Source organism: Rhinoraja longicauda, chromosome 21 (genome assembly GCF_053455715.1).
Source record: "Rhinoraja longicauda isolate Sanriku21f chromosome 21, sRhiLon1.1, whole genome shotgun sequence".
NCBI classification, from domain to species: Eukaryota; Metazoa; Chordata; class Chondrichthyes; order Rajiformes; family Arhynchobatidae; genus Rhinoraja; species Rhinoraja longicauda.
This window is the reverse complement of record NC_135973.1, coordinates 5955050-5979061: the sequence shown is the minus strand read 5'-3', so window position 1 is coordinate 5979061 and position 24012 is coordinate 5955050. Positions and strand designations below refer to the sequence as shown.

At 45.4% G+C, this 24012-nt stretch overlaps 1 protein-coding gene across 2 annotated transcripts; it reads right to left on the bottom strand.

Annotated features, from left to right (window-relative positions):
* Positions 1–1582: 1582 nt before the first annotated feature.
* Positions 1583–21245, bottom strand: ptcd1 (pentatricopeptide repeat domain 1). Of its 2 annotated transcripts, none has more exons than XM_078418420.1 (9): positions 21117–21245; positions 19625–20184; positions 18298–18438; positions 15553–15771; positions 12088–12189; positions 7351–8145; positions 5020–5136; positions 3952–4134; positions 1583–1943 (listed from the first exon to the last, which is right to left on the bottom strand). In XM_078418420.1, the coding sequence occupies exons 2-9, from the start codon at positions 20129–20131 to the stop codon at positions 1788–1790; spliced, it is 2220 nt and encodes a 739-aa protein (XP_078274546.1). In that variant the 5' UTR covers positions 20132–20184; positions 21117–21245; the 3' UTR covers positions 1583–1787. The 2 variants fall into 2 exon arrangements, with proteins under 2 accessions (XP_078274546.1, XP_078274547.1); XM_078418421.1 differs by having other exon boundaries at positions 19625–20181; positions 21117–21194.
* Positions 21246–24012: the final 2767 nt, after the last annotated feature.

Genomic DNA, 24012 nt, shown 5'->3' with positions numbered 1-24012 from the left:
GGGATCTACATTGAATGTTTTTATGGTTTTGCTTGATATATAGGCTGTGGGAATTGCCAGTTAAATGCTATACCAAATAAATCTGGCATTTAAATCATCATTGTTATTAGTTATATATTTTAAATTTTAATATGGTCACTGTATATTTTGTCTGGTATATCCAGAAGAATTCTTGATTATTTTGGATCTGAACTTAGAAAGCAGGATAAAGGTAGCACTGTGCCAGAGACCCTGGTTCGATCCTGACTACAGGGGCTGCCTGTGCAGTTTGTACGTTCTACCTGTGGGTTTTCTCCGGTTTCCTCCCATATTCCAAAGATGTGCAGGTTTATAGGTCTTTGGGTTCTGTAAATTCCCCCTAGTGTAGAGGGTGGGATAATAGAACCAGTGTATGTATGGGTGGGTGGGTGGTCGATGGTTGGCGTGGACTCGTCGGGCTGAAGGGCCTATTCCAAGCTGTATCTCTAAACAGGATGGTTGTTGGGGTTCAAATTGTTTTTCTCAGTAGTAAGCTAGCATGGATGGGCCGAATGGCTTCCTCTGGTGTAGTTAGTAAGACAGTACATTATGCATGCACAATTACCCCTGAATTTGTTTTCCGTTATTAAACACCTCATTTTGCATTTCCTCAGCTAAGTTCTTCTCCGTGATCATGCGAGTTCCCCCATTGTTCTGGTCTCCTCCCACATCCAAGACATGCTGGTGAATGAATGCAACGTGACCTCCCAACTTCTATGCTCGATATTCTGACTGACGATGGCCAATGTGCCAAAAGCCTTTTTGGCCACCGTATCCACCTGCGACTCCACCTTCAAGGAACCATGCACTTGCACTCCCAGATCCCTCTGCTCAATAACACTCCCCAGACCCCCACCATTCACTGTGTAGGTCCTGCCCATGTTAGACCTCCCAAAATGTAACACCTCAAATTTCTATGTATTAAATTCCATCGAGCGTTCCTCAGCCCACCTGGCCTATCGATCAAGATCCTGCTGCAATTTTTCAACACAAAGTTTTTCACTGTACCTCAGTACACATGACAATAATAAACCTAAACAATCATCTTCACTATCTGCCAAGCCACCCTCTTTTGTATCATCAGCAAACTTGCTAATCTTGCCATGTATGTTCTTATCCAAATTATTGATATAGATGTGGAGATGAGCAGGAATTTCTTTAGCCAGAGGGTGGTGAATCTGTGGAATTATTTTCCACACACAGCTGTGGAGGCCAAGTCATTTGGTTTTTAAAGCAGAGATGAATTGATTCTTGATTAGGAAGGGTACCAAAGGTTGCAGGGAGAAGGCAGGAGAATAGGGTTGAAAGGGAAAAATAGATCAGCCATGATTGAATGGTGGAGTAGACTCAATGGTCTAATTCTGCTTCGGTGTCTTATGGTAGTAAAGCTAGTATGGGGTCATCAGGCTGAATGGTCACCTTTCATGCTGCAATTATTTCTATGAAATCGTTTGCACTCTGGAGCTTTGCAGCTTTCCAGCACCAGAGTTAAAGCTAGGAATTTATGTTAGGTAGCCACAATCATCACACTGATCCATTAAAAGGTCAGTTTTTTAATTCCCTGACACAAGCAATAATAAATTGTCCATTTATTTGAAGACTTTCACAGAGCTGACTTTCCTCTGCGTACTTTGATAACACTGTCCAGGATTGTGCGGGCCAAAGCAGCAGTGGCGAATAAATTCAACGGAAATGAAGGGCTGAAAATTGATACTGCTACTTTCTATAACCGATGCATCATCTTCTGCCGTGATCTCCAGTTGCAGTATTTACGATTGGTGTAGTTCTTCTTTGTGAACATTACTCTTCAGTCGGTACTTTGCCCATGGATGTGGTGTTTCCATTCCAGGCATAAAGTTTAACCAGCGATAGTAATATCCTCGAAAGCCATCAATCTTTTCAAGATAAATGCTCCTCGACTTGTACTGGGAAGAAAAAAAAAGATAAATCAGGTTAAGTGCATCAGGGATCCTTTATCAAAGCTTGTGCATTTTTAACATTATTATAACTACACTAACAACATCCTAGCCCATATGTTCCTATAAGAAGTATAGCCTATAAAACAGCTGGAGCTAAATGCAGTAAGTAATTTAGCACTCAAAAGATAATAATGCATCATCAATTTGAGACAAAATTATCCACTGCAATATTCATTAAAATGTTAATATAACTATGGTGGGCTGCCAAATAATGATCAGATGTAACAGGGATATTTCAGAAAAATAACACGGCCTGTGCAGTCCCAATCTGATTACAGTTGCATTATTTGCTGTTGCTGCCTTTTATGTAACTGCCAGGTTTTCTAATATAGTCAATGAGTACAGGACAGGCCCTTTGGCCCAACTCATCCATGCCGACCAAGATGCCCCATCCAAGCTAGTCCCATTTGCCCACATCTGGTCTGTATCCCTCTAAATCTTAGATAGCCACAAAATGCTGAAGTAACTGTAGGCCAGGAAGAATCTCTGAAGAAAATGTGTAGGTGACATTTTTGGTCGGGACTCTTCCTCCGAGAAAAGGTCCCGACCCGATATGTTACCGATCCATTTCCTCAGAGATGCTGCCTGATCAGCCTAGTTATTCCAGCATTTTATGCCCATCTTTGGTATAAACCAGCATTTGCAGTTCCTTTTTATTACATTCCCTCTAAACCTATCTTATCCATGTACCTGTCTAAGCGATGGGTAGTTCTGTAAAAGCCATGTGGATTGGAAGAGATGAAAAGCGAGGTCCTATTTATCTGTTGTAGTGACATTAAATCACTGCTACAGTAGACCAGGGATTTCCATCTTCTGGCTAAATATTCTTAGCTGAATCAGTGCAGCCAATTTTGTGTCATGTTTCCTTGTGGGAATCTGCTGCATTTTCCTTTTCTACAGAAATGCTTCATTAGTTGTATAGCACTGTGAGATATTTCACTGTGAATGGGTGTTTTATTAGTCTGTCATTATTCCCTTCCAGCTTAATTACCCTTGAAATCTGGAACACTGCAAAAATTAGTGAAGGCAGCAAAACAACTCAAATTAATTTCAGCAAATGCACATTAAACCCTCCGACACCTTTTGACAGCATATGGTCAATGGCCCACAATTGCACGCACAGTTCATTTCTGGAGACGGCCACATTGAATAGACTTTTGCTCAGAGTTGCAGGCAATGAACTCGGCCAATATCCACACATCTCCTGGTTACAGAATGCGTAGGAGATGGTTTCTCTTGGTTGAGAAGCATGCATTTAAAAATAACTCTTTTCATAAGTGATAGGAGCAGAATTAGTCCATTGGGCCCATCAAGTGTACTTTGTTTGCCATTCATATCATATCATATCATATATCTACAGCCGGAAACAGGCCTTTTCGGCCCTCCAAGTCCGTGCCGCCCAGTGATCCCCGTACATTAACACTATCCTACACCCACTAGGGACAATTTTTACATTTACCCAGCCAATTAACCTACATACCTGTACGTCTTTGGAGTGTGGGAGGAAACCGAAGATCTCGGAGAAAACCCACGCAGGTCACGGGGAGAACGTACAAACTCCTTACAGTGCAGCACCCGTAGTCAGGATCGAACTTGTGTCTCCGGCGCTGCATTCGCTGTAAAGCAGCAACTCTACCGCTGGCCGATCTATCTTTCCCTCTTAACCCCATCTCCTGCCTTCTCCCCATAACCCCTGACACCCGTACTAATCAAGAATCTATTTATTACCGCCGTAAAAATACCCCTTGACTTGGCCTCCACAGCCTTCTGTGGTAATGAATTCCACAGATTCACCACCCTCTGACTAAAGAAATTCCTCTTCATCTTCCTAAAGGAATGTCCTTTAATTCTGAGGCTATATCCTTTGGTCATAGACTCTCCCACTAGTGGAAACGTCCTCTCCACATCCACTCTATCCAGGCCTTTTTAAAATATGTTAGTGTTCATCACAAACCTTGTCAAAATTTGGAGGGTACTTGGCGACAAATTCCAGTTGCTTAAGGACAACTTCGTTGGGTGCCACTTGATTCTTTGCCATGTCACGCAGGATGTTGGTAAGGTACACATAGTCCAGCTGCTTGGCTGCGTTATTGATCAGGGTGCTGTAGACGTTGACATTGGGGGTTACTCCAGAGAGCTGAAATAAAGTGAGAGCTTCAATGAACGCTGCACCACCCTGGCTGCGCACTCATTTCACTCCTGCCATCGGGAAGAAGATGTAGGAGCAATAGATAGTACATGCCTCAGCTACCTCCTCCGGCAGCTCATTCCATGCACCCACCACCCTTTGTGTAAAAAAGCTACCCCTCAGGTTCCTTCTGCAGTTGTACAGGGCCCTAGTGAGACCGCACCTGGAGTACTGTGCAGTTTTGGTCTCCAAATTTGAGGAAGGATATTCTTGCTATTGAGGGCGTGCAGCGTAGGTTTACTAGGTTAATTCCCGGAATGGCGGGACTGTCGTATGTCGAAAGACTGGAGCGACTAGACTTGTATACACTGGAATTTAGAAGGATGAGAGGAGATCTTATCGAAACATATAAGATTATTAAGGGGTTGGACACGTTAGAGGCAGGAAACATGTTCCCAATGTTGGGGGAGTCCAGAACCAGGGGCCACAGTTTAAGAATAAGGGGTAGGCCATTTGGAACGGAGATGAAGAAAAACTTTCAGTCAGAGAGTTGTAAATCTGTGGAATTCACTGCCTCAGAAGGCAGTGGAGACCAATTCTCTGAATGCATTTAAGAGAGAGCTAAATAGAGCTCTTAAGGATAGCAGGAGTCAGGGGGTATGGGGAGAAGCCAGGAATGGGGTACTGATTGAGAATGATCAGCCATGATCACATTGAATGGCGGTGCTGGCTTGAAGGGCCGAATGGCCTCCTCCTGCACCTATTGTCTATTAAATCTTCGGTGGGTCGAAGGGCCTGTTTACAGTCTAAAGTAGATTGTCACTGAACTGTATGCAAAGAAGAATTTCACTGTACTTAAGTGCACGTGACAATAAAGTACCAATAAACCATTACCTTCATGTCTTGGAGGAGCTTCAGTCCATCGTTGTCTTTTCTGCAGGCGATTGCCAGGTTGCAGAAAGTGTACATGGTTGGTGAGAAGCCTCGCTCAACCAGAACAGGTAATAAAGCCTGAAGAATAAACACATCATTGGGCTGTAAAAAGGGAACCACATCTTACCGCTCAGCGACATACTGAACAGAAACTGAGTGAAGGCCATTGGTGATGTCTGTAACTAAAATAAAGCTGTGTTCAGAAATCTAAATTACATTTCAGACTAGCCTGGTGGCATGGGTCTGCTTCCTAGAACAGTTGTGAATGAGATTAATTTGACCAGCTTCAGTTGAGTTTCTGTCAGGCAAGAGCCCATATCGTAAGCATGGCAATTTAAGTGAGAGCAAAACACTTAAGTGCTGGAGTTACTCGGCGGGTCAGGCAGCATCTGTGGAGGGAGTGGACAGGTGACGTTTTGGGTTGGGACACTTCCTCTGATTACATTGTATCTCCAATTTAAATTAGGGTCCAGAATGATTTTGGGTAAAAATGAAGGATGGTAGAGAAGGAATTTCTTCAGAGACTGAATGAACAGATTGGTCAGCATGGACATAGCCAAGAGGTGATTCAGCCTGATGTTCTTTACGGGTGAACTGGAATGAAGGTGGTGGATACTGCCCCGGTCCATCACAGGGACTGAAATATAATTAAAATATAAAACACAGCAGAAATGCCAATTACCACCTTTTTGGGCTGTTTAGTCGAGTCGCATATATCAACTCTTTTTTTATAACTTAGTCATACATTTTATGACCATTGTTCTTTTGTTCAATACCAAGAGAATTGGGATGTGTAAGGGAAAAGCAAAGTAGAAAAAACAAAACAAAACTATTTTTTCTTTGTGTTGTAAAAAGTATCTCTGTTCAATAACCTTTCTATAAATAGAATATACTCATGATAGGCCTGACATTGTACATGTAGTCCAAGAACTACAGACTGTTGGAAATAATAGTCGTTTTTCACATATGAATGTAGCGCAACGCGTACGTACATTTGGCGTGCATACTTTTTTTTTTGCTGAAAAGTTGCATTACGCACCATATTATGAATTTTGATGTAAAATTCTGAATTTTGGACATCAAAGTTCTGAATTTGTAAAATTGGGAGGTCTGATGTACCTGTCTAACTGTTTCTTAAACGATGGGATAGTCTCAGCCTCAACCACCTCCTCTGGCAGCTCGTTCCACACACCCACCACCCTTTATGTGAGCCTGAAGCTGCTAAAGACATAATCACTTAGACAATAGACAATAGGTGCAGGATGAAGTCATTCGGCCCTTCGAGCCAGCACCGCCACTCAATATGATCATGGCTGATCATTCTCAATCAGTACCCCGTTCCTGCCTTCTCCCCATACCCCCTGACTCCGCTATCCTTAAGAGCTCTATCTAGCTCTCTCTTGAATGCATTCAGAGAATTGGCCTCCACTGCCTTCTGAGGCAGAGAATTCCACAGATTCACAACTCTGACTAAAAAAGTTTTCAGGTCGAGACCCTTCCTCAGACTGAGTGGATTAACCCAATGACTAAAAGCTGAGTCAGAGAGGTAGGTATTAAGGAGAGTTTTATAAGTGGAACATAGAACTAACTGTACAGCATAAGAGCAGGCCCTTCAGTCCACAATGTATGTGCCGAACATGATGCCAAGACCAACTCTTATCTACCTGCACATAATTCATATTGATTGCAATAACCAATGTGAGCAGTCGATGTTGGTTAATACAATGTGGATCGGGACTCTTCTTCAGACTGATTATGATGGTTATTGGGAAGAATATAGACAATAGGTGCAGGAGGAGGCCATTCGGCCCTTCGAGCCTGTAAGCACCGCCATTCAATGTGATCATGGCTGATCATTCTCAATCAGTACCCCGTTCCTGCCTTCTCCCCATACCCCATGACTCCGCTATCCTTAAGAGCATTATCTAGCTCTCTCTTGAATGCATTCAGAGAATTGGCCCCCACTGCCTTCTGAGGCAGAGAATTCCACAGATTCACAACTCTCTGACCGAAAATGTTTTTCCTCATCTCAGTTCTAAATAGCCTACCCCTTATTCTTAAACTGTGGCCCCTTGTTCTGGACTCCCCCAACATTGGGAACATGTTTCCTGCCTCTAACGTGTCCAACCCCTTAATAATCTTATACGTTTCGATAAGATCCCCTCTCATCCTTCTAAATTCCAGTGTACACAAGCCTAGTCGCTCCAGTCTTTCAACACATGACAGTCCCGCCATTCCGGGAATTAACCTAGTAAACCTACGCTGCACGCCCTCAATAGCAAGAACACTCACCTTAGCACCTTCCAGATCTCCCAACCTGCTTTTTTTTCTAATGATGGTGTTAAAGAATGAAATGTCCGGCTTCACACCACTCTCGTCCATGAGGGTTAGCAGGGAAGATTCGGACACGCTGTTTGGTTCTACTACCTCGGCCAACAGCGTGAAGGTTTTAATATCTGGCGCCACGTTATCTTCCTTCATTTTATTTAGAAAACCATCCAGGTTTCCGACCAGTGCCAGTCTGTCGTGCGGTGCACTTGCTGCTCCCAGAGAAACAAGGTTCTTCTTGTTGACCTGGATGTGGAGTAGATTAGGTAGATCACTTTGAGGGAACCCCTTAGAGCCTGACTCAATGAGGGGCATTTCATTCCTGGGAACGAGTTCTAAAGGTTGTTCTCCAGGTGGCATCTCTTTTCCATGGCTACTTTTAGATGGAAGGTTCAATGGTTCAATTGGTCCTGATGGAGTTGCATTGGTGAGCCCATCCTCAGCTCCAGCGTCTTTGAGTGTGGTTAATGCATTCCCCTGAGGCTCGCCGGAGGACAAGCTGAACAACTGTGCTTCCAGTGAGTCCATGGTCATAGTGTTGGGATTTCTGCTGCGTCCTGCTTGTTTCTGGACAGGACCTCTGAGCTTATGAACCTTCCTGTGCTGCCTCAGTTGCCACGTCCTGCCCTCGACGTCGCCCAACAGTGCGTGGGATGCCACTGCAGGGTTCCCGATGCCACAGTCCCTGGCAGCCCTCAGCAGTAGGTTGTAGCTCTTGGCATCGGGCCGAATGCCCAGTCTGACCATCTCTCGCCAGATCTGCAAGAGAGAGAAACATAGAAATAGGCGCAGGAGTAGGCCATTCGGCCCATCGAGCCAGCACTGCTATTCAATACGATCATCGCCGATCATCCAGAATCATTACCCCGTCCCTGCTTTCTCCCCATATCCCTTGATTCCGTTAGCCCCAAAGGCTATACCTAACTCTCTCTTGAATAAAAGAAAGGCAAGTCAGTCCAACATTGAGATGCATGTTCTGATGGACAAGCCTGCGAGAACCACAATGGCAACATTGATCATACCGTGGAGGGAAGCTTACAATTAAACACTAGAGTTTAAAATGGTGACACCAGGAACTGCAGATGCTGGAATCTTGTGCAGAGTAGCTTAGCGGTTAGGCAGCATCAATAGTCGTTTATTTGTCACATACACATAAATGTGTAGTGAAATGAAAAATTACCCGCAGTTCAACAATAAGACCAATAAGAATAATCAATAAAAATGCAATAACACATACAATCATAAACTAACACCAAACAAAAGAAACATCCATCACAGTGAGTCTCCTCCAGTCACCTCCTCACTGTGATGGATGGCCACAATGTCTTTTTCTCTTTCCCTCAGTGGAGACATGGATAAGTGATATGTCAGGACCCTTCTTTTGTAGTTTGAGTTTAGATTAATGTCATGTGTACCGAGGTACAGTGAAAAGCTTTAGTTGCGTGCTAACCAGTCAGCGGAAAGGCAATACATGATGACAATCAAGCCATCCAGTGTTCAGACACATGATAAAGGGAATAATGTGAATAACGTTTAGTGGAAGATAAAGTCCAATAAAGTCCGATCAAAGGTAGTCCGAGGCTGCCTTACAGCGCCAGAGACCTGGGTTCAATCCTGACACTGGGTGCCGTCTGTGCGGATTTGTACGTTCTCCCTGTGACCACGTGGGTTTTCTCAGGGTAACCCGGTTTCCTCCCACGCGCCAAAGTCGTACAGGTTTGTCGGTCAATTGGCTTCTGTAAATCGTAAATTGTCCCTAGTGTGTAGGATAGCGTTAGTGTATGGGGATCGCTGGCCATTGCAAATCCGGTGGGCCAAAGGGTCTGTTCCCACGGTGTATCTCTAAAGTCTAAAACAATCTGTGGGTGTATGTGCTGCAGACTCTCAGTTGACTTCAGCAGGGCAAGTAACAGAAGGTAACATTTCAGGCACGACATTGGATCAAGATTCCCTCTCCAGTGCAAGTGGAACGCGGCAAGTCCTTCACACTCTTTGAAGAGAGATAAGAGCTCTTCTAACTTTCTGCCCAGCAGAGTCCACAGCTCGTTAATACCAGCAAAGCAGGATTTACAGTCCTGTGGAGCAGGGCTGGGGGAAGAGAAATCTCACCATACGTACTACAAAAAGCATTTCATTGATTTTAAACTGTTCTGCGAGCCCTGTAGATGTGATGTGTTTTTGTGAAAGTAAATTCTTTCTTTCTATGGTTGAATCTTCAAGCAGCTTTTCACTGTGCTGGGCAATGACTGTCTTAGAGCCTCAAAAAGATCAGCTCTCTTTTTAACGAATATCCATCGTAATGCTTTGCTTACTTCATTCCTTCCCTCGGTAGACCTTGGCAGACCAGTCTTGCCTACGTTTTGGATCACGCTGTGACAATCTCAGCTTTGCTCAGCTCACAGCTGGGCTTATCTGCCGCATTCTCCTTTTTGAAGAGCTGTTTACTGTCCACTCCTTCGGAGGTTGTTGAATTTTATATCTGTATCTTTGAATTTGGGAAGGCTTAAAATATCCTCACAACGTCCGCCCAGTGCCACTCGAAGCTGGAGCGGTGACATTTAGAACAATAACACATCTGACGCAGATGTTACTCTTTCATTTTCCGGGAAACCATTGAGATAAAAAAGGGAACGACCTTTAGAAGACATCAGAAAAGAGATTAACTCCGACTTCGATAACCCGCTGGCGTATGAAGACTCGACAGTACATCACACTGCTGAGAAGAAAGAGGAGGCAGAAAATGTCTCCATCTTATTGGGAATGAGCTGCCAAAGGAGGTTTGAGTTTAGTTTAGTTGAGAGATACAGCGCGGAAACAGGCCCTTCGGCCCACCAAATCCGCGCCGACCAGCGATCCCCGCACACTAACACTATCCTACACACACAATAGACAATAGATAATAGGTGCAGAAGTAGGCCATTCGGCCCTTCGAGCCAGCACCACCATTCAATGTGATCATGGCTGATCATCCTCAATCAGTACCCCGTTCCTGCCTTCTCCCACATACCCCCTGACTCCACTATCCTTAAGAGCTCTATCTAGCTCTCTCTTGAATACATTCAGAGAATTGGCCTCCACTGCCTTCTGAGGCAGAGAATTCCACCCTTCTGAGGCAAAGAATTCCACCCTTCTGAGCCAAAGAATTCCACCCTTCTGAGGCAGAGAATTCCACTAGTGATGATTTACAATTTTACCAAGCAAATTAGCCTAAAACCCTTTACGTCGTTGGAGTGTGGGAGGAAACCGGAGATCCTGGAGAAAACCCACGCAGGTCACAGGGAGATCGTACAAACTCTGTACAGGCAGCACCCGTGATCAGGATGGTACCCGGGTCTCTGGCGCTGTGAGGCAGTGACTCTACCACTGCGCCACCGCGGTTGAGACAGGAACAATAACTACATTTAAAAGACATTTGGGCAGGTACATGGATTAGGAAAGATTTAGAGGAAAAAACATGGGCAAGTGAGACTAACGTTGATGAGCAATCTTGGTCGATGTGGGCACGTGCTCTCTATCGGACAAAGATGGAAGATCGGACATCCAGCACTCCCACTTATTAAATGGCACAGCAAGATGGTGCTGTTACCCCGAGCGGTGGTCTGGATCATTCAGCTCATGATTCCCCGCTGTCATTTCCAGCAGGTTAGAGGAGTGACCCGGTCTGCTTTAGTTTAGAGATACAGCATGGAAACAGGCCCTTCAGCCCACCAAGTCTATACCCCTCACACTAGTTCTACGTTATCCTTTTTCTCACTTACTCCCTACAGACTAGGGGCAATTTAGAGAGGCCAATTAACCTGCCCTCCACAACAAACCTGTGCATCTTTCGGTTGTGGGAGGGAACCGGGGCATCCGGAGGAAACCCACATAGTTACAGGGAGAACGTGCTGACTCCACACCGATGGCATGCGAGGTCAGGATTGAACCAGCGACTCTGGTGCTGTGAGGCAGCGGAGCGACCAGCTGCACCAATGTGCTGACCCTAATCAGCTTCTGAAAGAAGTATGTTTTAGGAAATATCTTAAAACACTCAGAGAGACATAGGAAGATAAATGTGGGGCATTACAAATCTTATGTTCAACAGCCTGACCGCGGGAGAAGACGGCAGGGGAAGAGAAAATACATTCTGGCCTTCCATCACAGTGAGGAGGTGACTGGAGGAGACTCACTGTGATGGATGTTTCTTTTTTGTTTTGTTTTGTGTTGGTTTGTGATTGTGTGTGTTATTGCTTATTTTTATTGCTCTTATTGTTGGACTGTGGGTGACGGAATTTCGTCCAAAAGACTTTCTTTTTTGGATGACAATAAAGGCTATTCTGATTCTGATTCTGGAGTTATACATGCTTAAAGAATATGCTTTAAAGAGTTGACATGAGTGTTTCTGGTAGCTCCAGTTTCAAGAGTTAAATCAAGGGTGTTTAATTGTCATATGTACCAACAACGGACAATGGAATTCTAACTTGCAGCAGCATGACAAGCCTGTAAACACAATGCACTTCGAGAATATGTAGTAAACATAAATTTAATAAATCCAATATTAGTGATTAAACACCCCAACCAAAGATGGTCTATCACTTCTAGTTGAGGTAAGTGTGGTCAAGTATTCAAGATGGTTGTTGGGAAGCAGCTATTCTTAAACCTGGTAGATTATCCTGTAAATTCCAATATGGGGGAGAACAGAAAAGAAGATGTTCTATTTACCTGTAATGAATACCTGAAGCCATTGCCAGCATCCATAATGCTGGCCATCATTAAAGTGCTGAATGTTTCCACATTAATCTCATGACCACTGAGAACTATTTCCTGGAAAATAAACACACAAGGCCACTCTGGTAAGAAAGGCAGCAACACCACATGAGGTTTGACGTGCACACATAGAACTTGCCCCTCGCAATAGTTTTTCAAAAATCATTTTAGTTTTGTTTGAGAGGTACAGTGTGGAAACAGGCCGCTCGGCCCATCGAGTTCACACTGACCAAGGATCATGCGTAAACTATTTCTATCCTACACACTAGGGACAATTTACAGAAACCAATTAACCTACAAACCTGCACGTCTTTGGGAAACCGGAGCACCTAGAGAAAACCCACGCGGTCCTAGGGAGAACGTACAAACGCCGTAAAGACGGCACTTGTAGTTAGGATCGAACTTGCAAGGCAGCAACTCTACCGCTGTCAGTACGGACTTTGTACGTTCTCCCCGTGACTTGCGTGGGTTTTCTCTGTCCGGGTGCTCCGGTTTCCTCCCACACTCTGTAAGATTTGAGAAGTTTTCCCTCATTCTGAAATCAACACAAAACCAAAGAGCTGCAGTTTGGACATTTTAAACGGGAGACTGGGGCTGATAGCGGAGAAAAGCTGCAGTCAGTTTACCAAAGGATGTCACAATCTGTGGGTCCTAAAATGGCTGCAGGACCTCGTGACCAGCCACAAAAGGTAAAAAACCTTACAACCCAGTCTCTAGGTTTCTGCAAAGCCACGGCCAGAACAAAGGATGGGTATTGGCCATGCAGAAACCTATGAAACCAGGTCGGAGTCCAGACACTGGGGCGCTGACATCAGCATACTCACAATGCCCCAAGCCGACCTAAACAGTTCATCTCAGTGAGGGGGCACAATAGCCCATAGAAAACTACCTGGTAGGTGATGGGAAACCAGTTAACACCCATCACCTCACAACGAAATCCCAATTAACACCGTCTGGCCATCCCCGGTATCCCCGAACATAAGCGCAGATCAGAAGAAAACCTCATACATATCTTTTTGAACAAAGAGATTCCAAGATCTGGCGGGAGATAGGACGGGACAGAAACAGTATAACTGGCCACTACTTTTGGGCGAAGAAATTAAGTCAACTCTAGAAGAAAACCTGCAAGGAACGCAAGCAGGCAAGAAAACGAATGCAGGAGGAAGAAAAGACAGGCAAGAAGAACGGATGCAAGAGAGAGGAACAGGCACGCAACACGAGGAGAAATACTGCAGCACGAACAGCCAGTAACCCCAGTAATAGCCCCATGGTGAGCATGCACCCCGATCTTGCATATCCTGGACATAGTTTAGTGTAGAGGGGTGGGTGGTTTGAATAAACGTGGGTGTGTAAAAGAGTGTGTGTTGGTCAATTTTGCGATGTGTCGTACGTTCCCCATCTTACAGTCGTGTATATGTCTTATGGAACTGTGTGTGTTTTATGATTCATAGTTATAAGTATTCGTGTGATTCGGTATGTGTTTTATAGACATGTATTATAGAACTGTAAGTATTCATGGACAATAGTCCCAAGTGCTGAATAAAAGCCTTTTCATTTAAACCCTGCTTTTGAAATCTGGTCTGGTTGAATTGTTTCTGCACTATAAGAGCTCCTGCATCTAAGCCCAGTGTCTAGAACCGTAAGGGGTGAGTGGGTCGAACCACTCACGGGGAACCAGTGTGCACGGCCTGGTCAAGGGATCAGAGCAAGGCACGGGGACCTTAGGTCGGGCGAAAGCTCGGCGCAGAAACCCCTTACGTCGCCATTATCTGTAAGGGGTTTCTGCGCCGAGCTTTCGCCCGACCTAAGGTCCCCGTGCCTTGCTCTGATCCCTTGACCAGGCCGTGCACACTGGTTCCCCGTGAGTGGTTCGACCCACTCACCCCTTACGGTTCTAGACACTGGGCTTAGATGCAGGAGCTCTTATAGTGCAGAAAAAATTCAACCAGACCAGATTTCAAAACCAGGGTTTAAATGAAAAGGCTTTTATTCAGCACTTGGGACTATTGTCCATGAATATATTTATACAGTTCTATAAGACATATCTATAATACACATACCGAATACATGAATATCTTTTATTTATTAATCACAAAACGCACAGTTCACAAGACATATACCCGAATACCCTTTTTGCTGAAAACTTAAAAACACAGTTCCACGAGACATATATCCGAATACCTACTTCGCTGAATGCTTGAAACACACACAGTTCCACAAAACATATACACGAATACCCTTTTACTTATGAATTCTTAAACACAGTTCTGCAAGACACATACACGAATGACTGTAAGATGGGGAACGCACGACACATCGCAACATTGACCAACACATATTTTAGTACACACCCAACGTTTATTCACAACCACCCTCCCCTCTACACTAAACTATGTCCAGGATATGTAGAATTTGGAGTGCATGCTCACCATGGGGCTATTACTGGGGTTACTGGCTGTTCGTTTGGCAGTATTTCTTCTCGAGTTGCGTGCCGGTTCCTCTCTCTTGCATCCGTTCTTCTTTCCGACTTTCTTCTTGACTGTGTCCGTCTTAACTTGCCTGCTTGCGTTCCCTGCAGGTTTTCTTCTCGAGTTGCCCTCAGTTCCGACTCCCCTCCGACTTAACTTTTTCACCCAAAAGTAGTGGCCAGTTATACTGTTTCTGACCCATCCTATCTCCCGCCAGATCTTGGAATCTCTTTGTTCAAAAAGATATGTATGAGGTTTTCTTCTGATCTGCGCTTATGTTCGGGGATACCGGGGATGGCCAGATGGTGTGAATTGGGATTTCATTGTGAGGTGATGGGTGTTAACTGGTTTCCCATCACCTACCAGGTAGTTTTCTATGGGCTATTGTGCCCCCTCACTGAGATGAACTGTTTAGGTCGGCTTGGGGCATTGTGAGTATGCTGATGTCAGCGCCCCAGTGTCTGGACTCCGACCTGGTTTCATAGGTTTCTGCATGGCCAATACCCATCCTTTGTTCTGGCCATGGCTTTGCAGAAAACCTAGAGACTGGGATGTAAGGTTTTTACCTTTTGTGGCTGGTCACGAGGTCCTGCGGCCATTTTAGGACCCACGGATTGTGACATCCTTTGTTAATCTGACCGCAGCCTTTCTCCGCTATCAGCCCCAGTCTCCCGTTTAAAATGTCCAAACTGCAGCTCTTTGGTATTGTGTTGCTTTCCAAATGAGGGAAAACTTCTCAAATCTTACAACTCCAAAGACGTACAGGTTTGTAGGTTAATTGGCTTCAGTGAAATTGTAAATTGTCCCTAGTGTGTGTCCCATCATAATAGTGTTAGAGTGCGGGGATCGCTGGTCGATGCGGACTCAACAAGCCGAAGGGCCTGTTTCCGCACTGTATCTCTAAACTAAACTATAAACATTTAAAATGGCATCATTTTGTGCAGGTGCTTACCCGAACCACATCGAAGCAGGCCCTGAGATTGGAGCAGAGAGCGTGTGTCTTCAGCAGGGCATGGTATGCAATCAAGTTCATATGGATATTCTTGGTCCCTAATTCTTCCCGAAGCTTTGTGGCGAACTGAAGGCCTGTATCCTTCCATGGTGACTCTGCACAAGCATTGAACAGAGCGGTGTAGGTGGCTTCTGAGGGAATCAACCCTCTTTTCTTCATCTGCAAAGAGAAAGAAATATGAATCCTTTAAAAAAAAATTACATGCAAAACGCTCATGTTCAGAAGACATAGGAGCAGAATTAGGCCATTGAGTTTACTCCGCCATTCAATCATGGCTGATTTATCTGTCCCCCTGAACCCAATTCTCCTTCCTTCTCCCTATAACCTCCGACACCCACACTAATCAAGAACCTTTCAATCTCCGCTTTTTAAATATGCATTGACAGCCGTCTGTGGAATTGAATTCCACAGATTCACCATCCTCTAACTAAAGAAATTCCTCCTCATATCCTTTTCAATGATACGTCTCTTTATTCTGTGCCCTCTGGTCCTAGACTCTCCCACTAGTGGAAACATCCTCTCCACATCCACGCTATTCAGGCCTTTCACTATTCGGTAAGTTTCAATGAGGCCCCCCCCCCACCTCATACTTCTAAACTCCAGCGAGTACAGGCCCAGTGCCATCAAACGCTCATCATCTGTTAACCTTGTTGTATTAAAGAAGCAGGAAACATGTTAGAGGCAGGAAACATGTTCCCAGTGTTGGGGAAGTCCAGAGCCAGGGGCCACAGTTTAAGAATAAGGGGTAGGCCATTTAGAACGGAGATGAGGAAAAACGTTTTCAGTCAGAGAGTTGTGAATCTGTGGAATTCTCTGCCTCAGAAGGCAGTGGAGGCCAATTCTCTGAATGCATTCAAGAGAGAGCTAGATAGAGCTCTTAAGGATAGTGGAGTCAGGGGGTATGGGGAGAAGGCAGGAATGGGGTACTGATTGAGAATGATCAGCCATGATCACATTGAATGGTGGTGCTGGCTTGAAGGGCCGAATGGCCTACTCCTGCACCTATTGTCTATTGTCTATAAAGTGCCGGTAATCTAATGAAAGCAAATTCTGTGCCAGATAAGTAAGGGGTATTATGACTGGTTGCTTTAAGATCTTAATTCAAGGAAATTGGATTTGAAAAACATCTTTCAAAAGGAGGAGTGATTTAAAGAAGAAATTGCAGTGTTTGGGGCCTCAATGGCTAAAACGATGATCCTAATAGTGACTGCCACATGTACGACAGATGTGCTTGTGGTTATTTGATGTGCTTGTGGTTACACTCAGATGGACAGCTGGCCTCCAGTCAGACCGGATATTCTGGATTTGATCCAGTTTTGGAGATACAGCATGGAAACAGGCCATTCAGCCCACCATGTGCACACCAACTATCGATCACCCGCTCACAGTAGTTCTATGTTATCCCACTTTCACACCACTGCCTGCACACTAAGGGCAATTTTCCAAGGTAGGTCAACCTAATTTCAGAGGCAAAGATGGGTCACCCTGAATCACATGCTATTGCTGATCCCATCACCCCCCAGTCCTCCATTTCCCTTTCACCCTCCTCTTTCCCATCCCCAACTTCCATCCCCGCTCAGCCTTTGCATTTCGCTCCTCCTCTCCTTATCTGACACCTATTAACCCCTTTAACCCCTATCTCTTTGTCACTTACAACACCCACCTCCCAATCCAACCTCCCTCACCCGAGTCTGAAGAAGGGTCCCTACTAAAAACGTCACCTGTTCCATTCTCTCCAGAGATGCTCACTAAGTTATATAGTTATGGAGTGATACAGTGTGGAAACAGGCCCTTCGGCCCAACATGTTCCAGCTACACTAGTCCCACCTGCCTGCTCTCGGTCCATATCCCTCCAAACGTGTCCTATCCATGTTCTTCCAGCACGTGTTTTATTCAGGACTCCAGCACCTGCAGCATCCAGCTTTCTCCCCACTCCCCCCCTATCAGTCTGAAGAAGGATCTCAACATGAAACATTGTCTGTCCATTTCTCCACCCAGATACTGCCTGCCTCACCGAGTTCCTTCAGCGGTTTGCGTTTTGAGTAGCATTAAATCTCAGACACCTAAAGTGGGTATCCATGTGCTTGCCTGTATTTCGAGTTTATTAGAAGCATTTTCCAACAAAGCAGGTGTTAAGAACAGTTCATTTCCAATCTCATCGGGTCAGGGAGCATCTCTGGAGAACATGGTTGGCGCGTTTCGGGTGGGGACCCTTCTTCAAATGCTAATTCTACTTGTCCTATCGTTGTGGAATCAGACGCAGTGATAAACGGCAAAACACAAGATGCTGGAGGAACTCAGCGGGGGGGGGGGGGGGGGGGGGGGGGAGAGAAAGAAGGCTCGAAGAGTTACAGGATTGATTTTTTAGATTTTTAGATTTAGAGATACAACGCAGAAACAGGCCCTTCGGCCCACCGGGTCCGCGCCGCCCAGCGATCCCCGCACACTAACACTATCCTACACCCACTAGGGACAATTTTTTTTTATTTTTACATTTGCTCAGCCAATTAACCTACATACCTGTACGTCTTTGGAGTGTGGGAGGAAACCGAAGATCTCGGAGAAAACCCACGCAGGTCACGGGGAGAACGTACAGACTCCGTACAGACGTTGAAGAGTTACAAATTGTGAAGCCAGAGGAAGGGATGTGGGAGAAGGGTACCCAGTATAGTATCTGGTACTCACATCATTGTAGAGTTTAAAGGCTTTCTTCAGGTAACCTGCTCTTCCACATCCTCCTATTAGCACAGTGTAATTGTATTCTTCAGGACCCAGTTGTTCTTCCTTCAACATCCGAGTCTCAAACAGGTCCAGCGCCTCAGCTAACTGCAACATGAGGCACCATTGTGAGGATTATCCTGATTTAGTTTAGAGATACAGCACGGTAACAGGCCCTTCGGCCCACTGAGCCCGCGCCGACCAGCAATCCCCGCACATTAACACCACCCTACACAGACTAGGGACCATTTTTACATTTCCACCAAGCCAATAAACCTACAAAACCTGTATGTCCTTGGAGTGTGGGCAGAAACCGAAGGTTTCGGACAAAACCAACGCAGTCCGCAGGGAGAACGCACAAACTCCGTACAAACAAGCACCCGTAGTTAGGATCGAACCCGGGTCTCTGGCTCTGTAAGGCAGCAGCTCTACCACTACGCCACCATGCCATGATGGGAGTAAGTGCTGGAATAAACAAACAATGTACAGACCCAGAGCTTCAGCAAACAAGCTGACAGGCCCACACACACATGACAACAATAAAAGTTTAAAGTACGTTGGTCTCTTTTGTACATTGACACAGCGGCTCAACTGGTAGAGATTAGTTTAGTTTAGGGAAACAGGCCCATTGGCCCACCATGTCTACGCCAACCATTGATCGCCCCATATGTTATCCCACTTTCCCATCCAGTCTTGGGTCTGTGCTGGGTGCCTAGTTCAGGACAACTCTTTAAGAAAATCAAACTACCTCTGTAAATTGCCCCAAGGACTTACCTTACCCTGCACATTTGTGGCAATTTGCAGAGGCCAATTAATTTAGTTTAGTTCAGTTTATTGTCACGTGTACCGAGGTACAGTGAAAATCTTTTGTTGCATGCCAACCAGTCAGTGGAGACAATATGTGATTACAATCGGGCCTACAAAACCTTTGGGATGTGGGAGTAAACCGGAGCACCCGAAGATAACCCACTCGGGACTCCAGCACCTGCAGTTCCTTGTGTCTCCCTCGGCTGTATCCCCATCTCACTTGTTAGGCTTTGTCTTGCCTCTCTCTTTTCCAGCTTTCTCCCCACTTCCCCCCTATCAGTCTGAAGGATCTCAACATGAAACATTGTCTGCCCATTTCACAGTATGAACATGTAAACTCATACAGTCAGCACCCGTAGGCAGGATCGAACCCAGGAAGAACGGCAGGAATCACAAATTCGTGTGCAACAATTTGCTGACTCTGCCCTCTCTTGTAACACCATTATACTTAGTAAAACCAGGAAAAACGTGGAATAAAATTCTGGACCTTATCAGCCTTGATGAGTTTTTTACACTGCAGGAAGTACCAGTAGGTGGTGTTCCTTCGTTCCTGTTTCCGGCTCACTGCCGGACTATTAACTTCCTCATCTTGATCCTCAGCATCACCGTATCTGCGATCCGCCAACTGGGAAGAGCTTTTCCGGAACACCCTCCTGCCAGAGTAGAACTTTCCTTGAGTTCCAAATTCCTCCAAGTCATCTCCATCCCCAGCTGAGGCGTGTGACACTGCCCGTCTCGCCGAGGCTTGGTCCCGCAGGCCACTTCCGTCACCACTGCTCCGAGACCTGTTGACCGTGAAGGATAAACTCGTCCACCTGCAGTGTGGAGGTCCCGACTTCCTTGGGTGTATCACGCCTTCAGTGGGCACGAGTCCCACTGGACTGATCCTGCCAAGAACGTTCAAGTGTCTCAACTGGAGATGGTTTGCTGGATGCAAGAAAAGGTGACAATGCAGGGGAATGTACCGAAGCTGCAAACATCTCGGCCAAGTCATGGCCTGCAAATTCTTCCTGTTTCAGTTTGGATTCTTCACAAGGGAAATCTCTGCTGGGGTTCAAGTAAGGAGAAAAATCAATACACAAGTAAGACTTTATTCCTTGGAGTGCAGGAGGTGAAATGGTGATCTTACTTTACTTTCGTTTAGATACAGCATGAAAATAGGCCCTTCAGCCCATTGAGTCTGCGCTGAGCAGCGATCACTCCGTACACTAGCATTATCCTACATACTAGGGACAATTTACAGAGGCAAATTAACCTCCAAACCTGCACGTGGGTTTGGAACATGGGAGGAAACTGGAGCACCTGGAGAAAACCCACAGTCACAGGGAGAACGTACAAACCCCGTATAGACAGCACCCGTAGTTAGAATTGATAGTCAGTGTAGAAACAGGCCCTTCTATGAGGCGCACTGAGTCTATGCTGACCTCATATTTCGCTTGGGCAGCTTGTAGCCCAGCAGTATGAACATTGACTTCTCCAACTTTAGATAGTTCCTCTGTCCCTCTCTTCCCCTCCCCTTCCCAGTTCTCCCTCTATCTTCCTGTCTCCACCTATATCCTTCCTTTGTCCTGCCCCCCGACATCAGTCTGAAGAAGGGTCTCGACCCGAAACATCACCCATTCCTTCTCTCCAGAGATGCTGCCTGATCTGCTGAGTTACTCCAGCATTTTGAGAATACCTTCGATTTGTACCAGCATCTGCAGTTATTTTCTTACGCTGTGCTGACCTTCGATCACCCATTCACACTAGTTCTGTGTTAACCCACTTTCTCATCCAGTCTTGGGCCTGTGCTGGTGCCCAGGTCAGGAGTGCCTGGTGCTGGTGCCCAACTCTTTAATGAAATGAAACCATCTCTACAACTTGCCCTTTAAGGGTCTTTTAAGGATATTAAACAATCTTGATGAACCAGCATCTGCAGTTCCTTCCTACACTCTTTAAGAACATTAAACCATCTCAGTAAATTCTCCTCATAGACTTACCTTGTTCCCAACAACTCTTTCAGGGCATTGGACCATCTCTACAAACCAACATCTGCAACTTGCCCCACGTGGTCTTGCCTTGTCCCCATGTCCTTCCGGTGTGGCTGGAGTCCCGCCCACAACGGCCTCCATTGGCCAATCCCCCTGTCATTCACAGCAAGGCCGGCGAGCCGACCGCCGAGCAATCGATCCCTCCCCACTCAAAATATATATATATATGGATGGTTTAAAAAAAAATAACAACCTGTGAATGTATTTTCCACAGTAAAATATTAAAGCCACAGCACTGGGTGTGTGCGCATTAAAAAAGTTTTAGAAATGACAGAGCGTGTTCTAACAATATAGTTCATCCAAGTTCAGGCCCAATGTTGTGGAATTATACAATATATCTTTATTGTCATTGTACAGGGGTACAACGAGATTGGGAATGCCCCTCCCATACGATGCAATAAATTAATTAGCTAATCAGTATAAATTTAAACAACTCATTGAAACAAAATCAGAAACAGTTTTAAAAAAGAATAAAGTGCAAGTAGGTCTGTGCCGGTTCGCTGTGCGATGTGACCATCCGGCTCAGCAGGACCGGTTCATAGCAACTATGGCCCTGGGGATGAAGCTGTTCCTGAGTCTGGAGGTGGGGGCGGAGAAGGCCTTGTAGCGTCTGCCCGATGGTAGAAGTTCGAACAGACTATTGCAGGGGTGTGAGGAGTCTTTGTGAATGCTCTTGTGGTGCCCATTGGATTGAATGAATGAATTTAGTTTAGTTTAGTTTAGAGATACAGAGTGGAAATAGGCCCTTCAGCCCACTGAGTCCCTGCCGATCAGCGATCCCCGTTAACTTACACTATCCTACGCACACACTAGGGACAATTTACAATTTTAACAAGCCAATTAACCGACAAACCTGCACGTCTTTGGAGTGGGGGAGCAAATAACCGGAGCACCTGGAGAAAACCCACGCGGTCACGGGGAGAACATACAAACTCGGTACAGACAGCACCCGTAGTCAGGATCGAACCCAAGTCTCTGGTGCTGTAAGGCAGCAACTCTACCGCTGTGCCACCGTACCCCACTAATGTATAATACTTTAATATCACATGAGACACGTCACAGTGAAATTCTTTGTTTTGCTTTCACGAGTATGCAGAGTCACTGCATTAGGGCGTCTTTTACGTTAGTGTTGACTAGGACAAGTACTGACAAAGTATCCTTTATAAGTAAACACTCAACTAACAGCAGCAACCGATACAATAATGTAAAAAAAAGTTATATTACATGGAACAAATTGTTCTTAAGTACCCTATCATTCATGTGGACATCTCCTCCAATATTAGTTAACTCCCAGAAACCATCTCTGAAACCCTCTGAGAGATCCCATATATTATCCATTATTGCTCCCAATATCATATCATATCATATCATATATATACAGCGCGGAAACAGGCCTTTTCGGCCCACCAAGTTCACGCCGCCCAGCGATCCCCGTACATTAACACTATCCTACACCCACTAGGGACAATTTTTACATTTACCCAGCCAATTAACCTACATACCTGTACGTCTTTGGAGAAATATCTCCTATACATTTTGTAACATGGCTTACACTATTCTGTCCGTTAAAACAACTACCATATATAAATGGAGAAAACATTTACTGAGCATTTACAATGTAGTCTGCATTGCATTTTACTAAATAAATATAGTTAATCTATTTTAAATGTTCTGGGTCCCTTTGACCTTCTCCAGCAGTGTGTTTTTTGTAAACCAGCATTTGCAGTTCTTTATATCTACCAAAACATAGCCTGCATTTTTCCCTCCACAGATGCTACTTCACCTGTTAAGATGCACTTTACGTTTTAGGAATGTCCATTCCTTCTGCAGATGCTGCCTGTCTCGCTGAGTTACTCCAGCACTTTGTGTGTTTTGCTCAAGATTCTAGCATCTGCAGTTTCTCGCACACACAAGGTCCATCTACAGTTACTTGGAGTCACAACTTTCATCTGCAGATCCTTGGAATCACAAGGATTTCCTTGTAGACACATGGTCCATCTGCAGATCCTTGGAGAAACAAGGTTCACCTGCAGTCACTTGGAGTCACAACTTTCATCTGCAGATTCTTGGAATCACAAGGTCCATCTGTAGTTCATAGAAAATAGGTGCAGGAGGAGGCCATTTGGCCCTTCGAGCCAGTACCACAGCTGTGTCTCCAGTTCCTTGATGACACAAGGTCCATCTGAGGATCCTTGGAGACGCAAGGTTCACCTGCAGTCACTTGGAGTCACAACTTGGAGACACAAGGTCCACCTGAGGATCCTTGAAGACACAAGGTCCACCTGAGGATCCTTGAGGACACAAGGTCCACCTGAGGATCCTTGAAGACACAAGGTCCACCTGAGGATCCTTGAAGACACAAGGTCCATCTGAGGATCCTTGACGACACAAGGTCCACCTGAGGATTATGGAAGACACAAGCTCCACCTGAGGATCCTTGAAGACACAAGCTACACCTGAGGATCCTTGAAGACACAAGGTCCCCTTGAGGACACAAGGTCCACCTGAGGATCCTTGAAGACACAAGATCCACCTGAGGATCCTTGAAGACACAAGGTCCACCTGAGGATCCTTGAGGACACATGGTCCACCTGAGGATCATGGAAGACACAAGGTCCACCTGAGGATCCTTTAAGACACAAGGTCCATCTGAAGATCCTTGGAGTCAGAAAGGTTCGCTTGGAGAGACACAAGGTCCACCTGTAGTATAATTTATTGCATCGTATGGGAGGCGCATTCCCAATCTCGTTATACCCCTAAAAACAATGACAATAAAGACGTGTCGTGTCGAGCACTCCGTGGACAGACGTTGCTGGTGGTGGTGGAGGAGGAGGAGGCCTCCGCG

What these genes read in the sequence shown, in the direction of transcription:
- ptcd1 (XM_078418420.1), bottom strand. Translation starts at nt 20,131, where the DNA reads ATGACTTGGCCGAGATGTTTGCAGCTTCGGTACATTCCCCTGCATTGT. An exon ending in GCTTCAGGTATTCATTACAG is followed by an intron (nt 8,146 to 12,087) that starts GTAAATAGAACA and finishes TCTCTCTTGCAG; the next exon opens with ATCTGGCGAGAGATGGTCAG. An exon ending in ACCCTCCAAATTTTGACAAG is followed by an intron (nt 1,944 to 3,951) that starts GTTTGTGATGAA and finishes TTTTCTTCCCAG; the next exon opens with TACAAGTCGAGGAGCATTTA.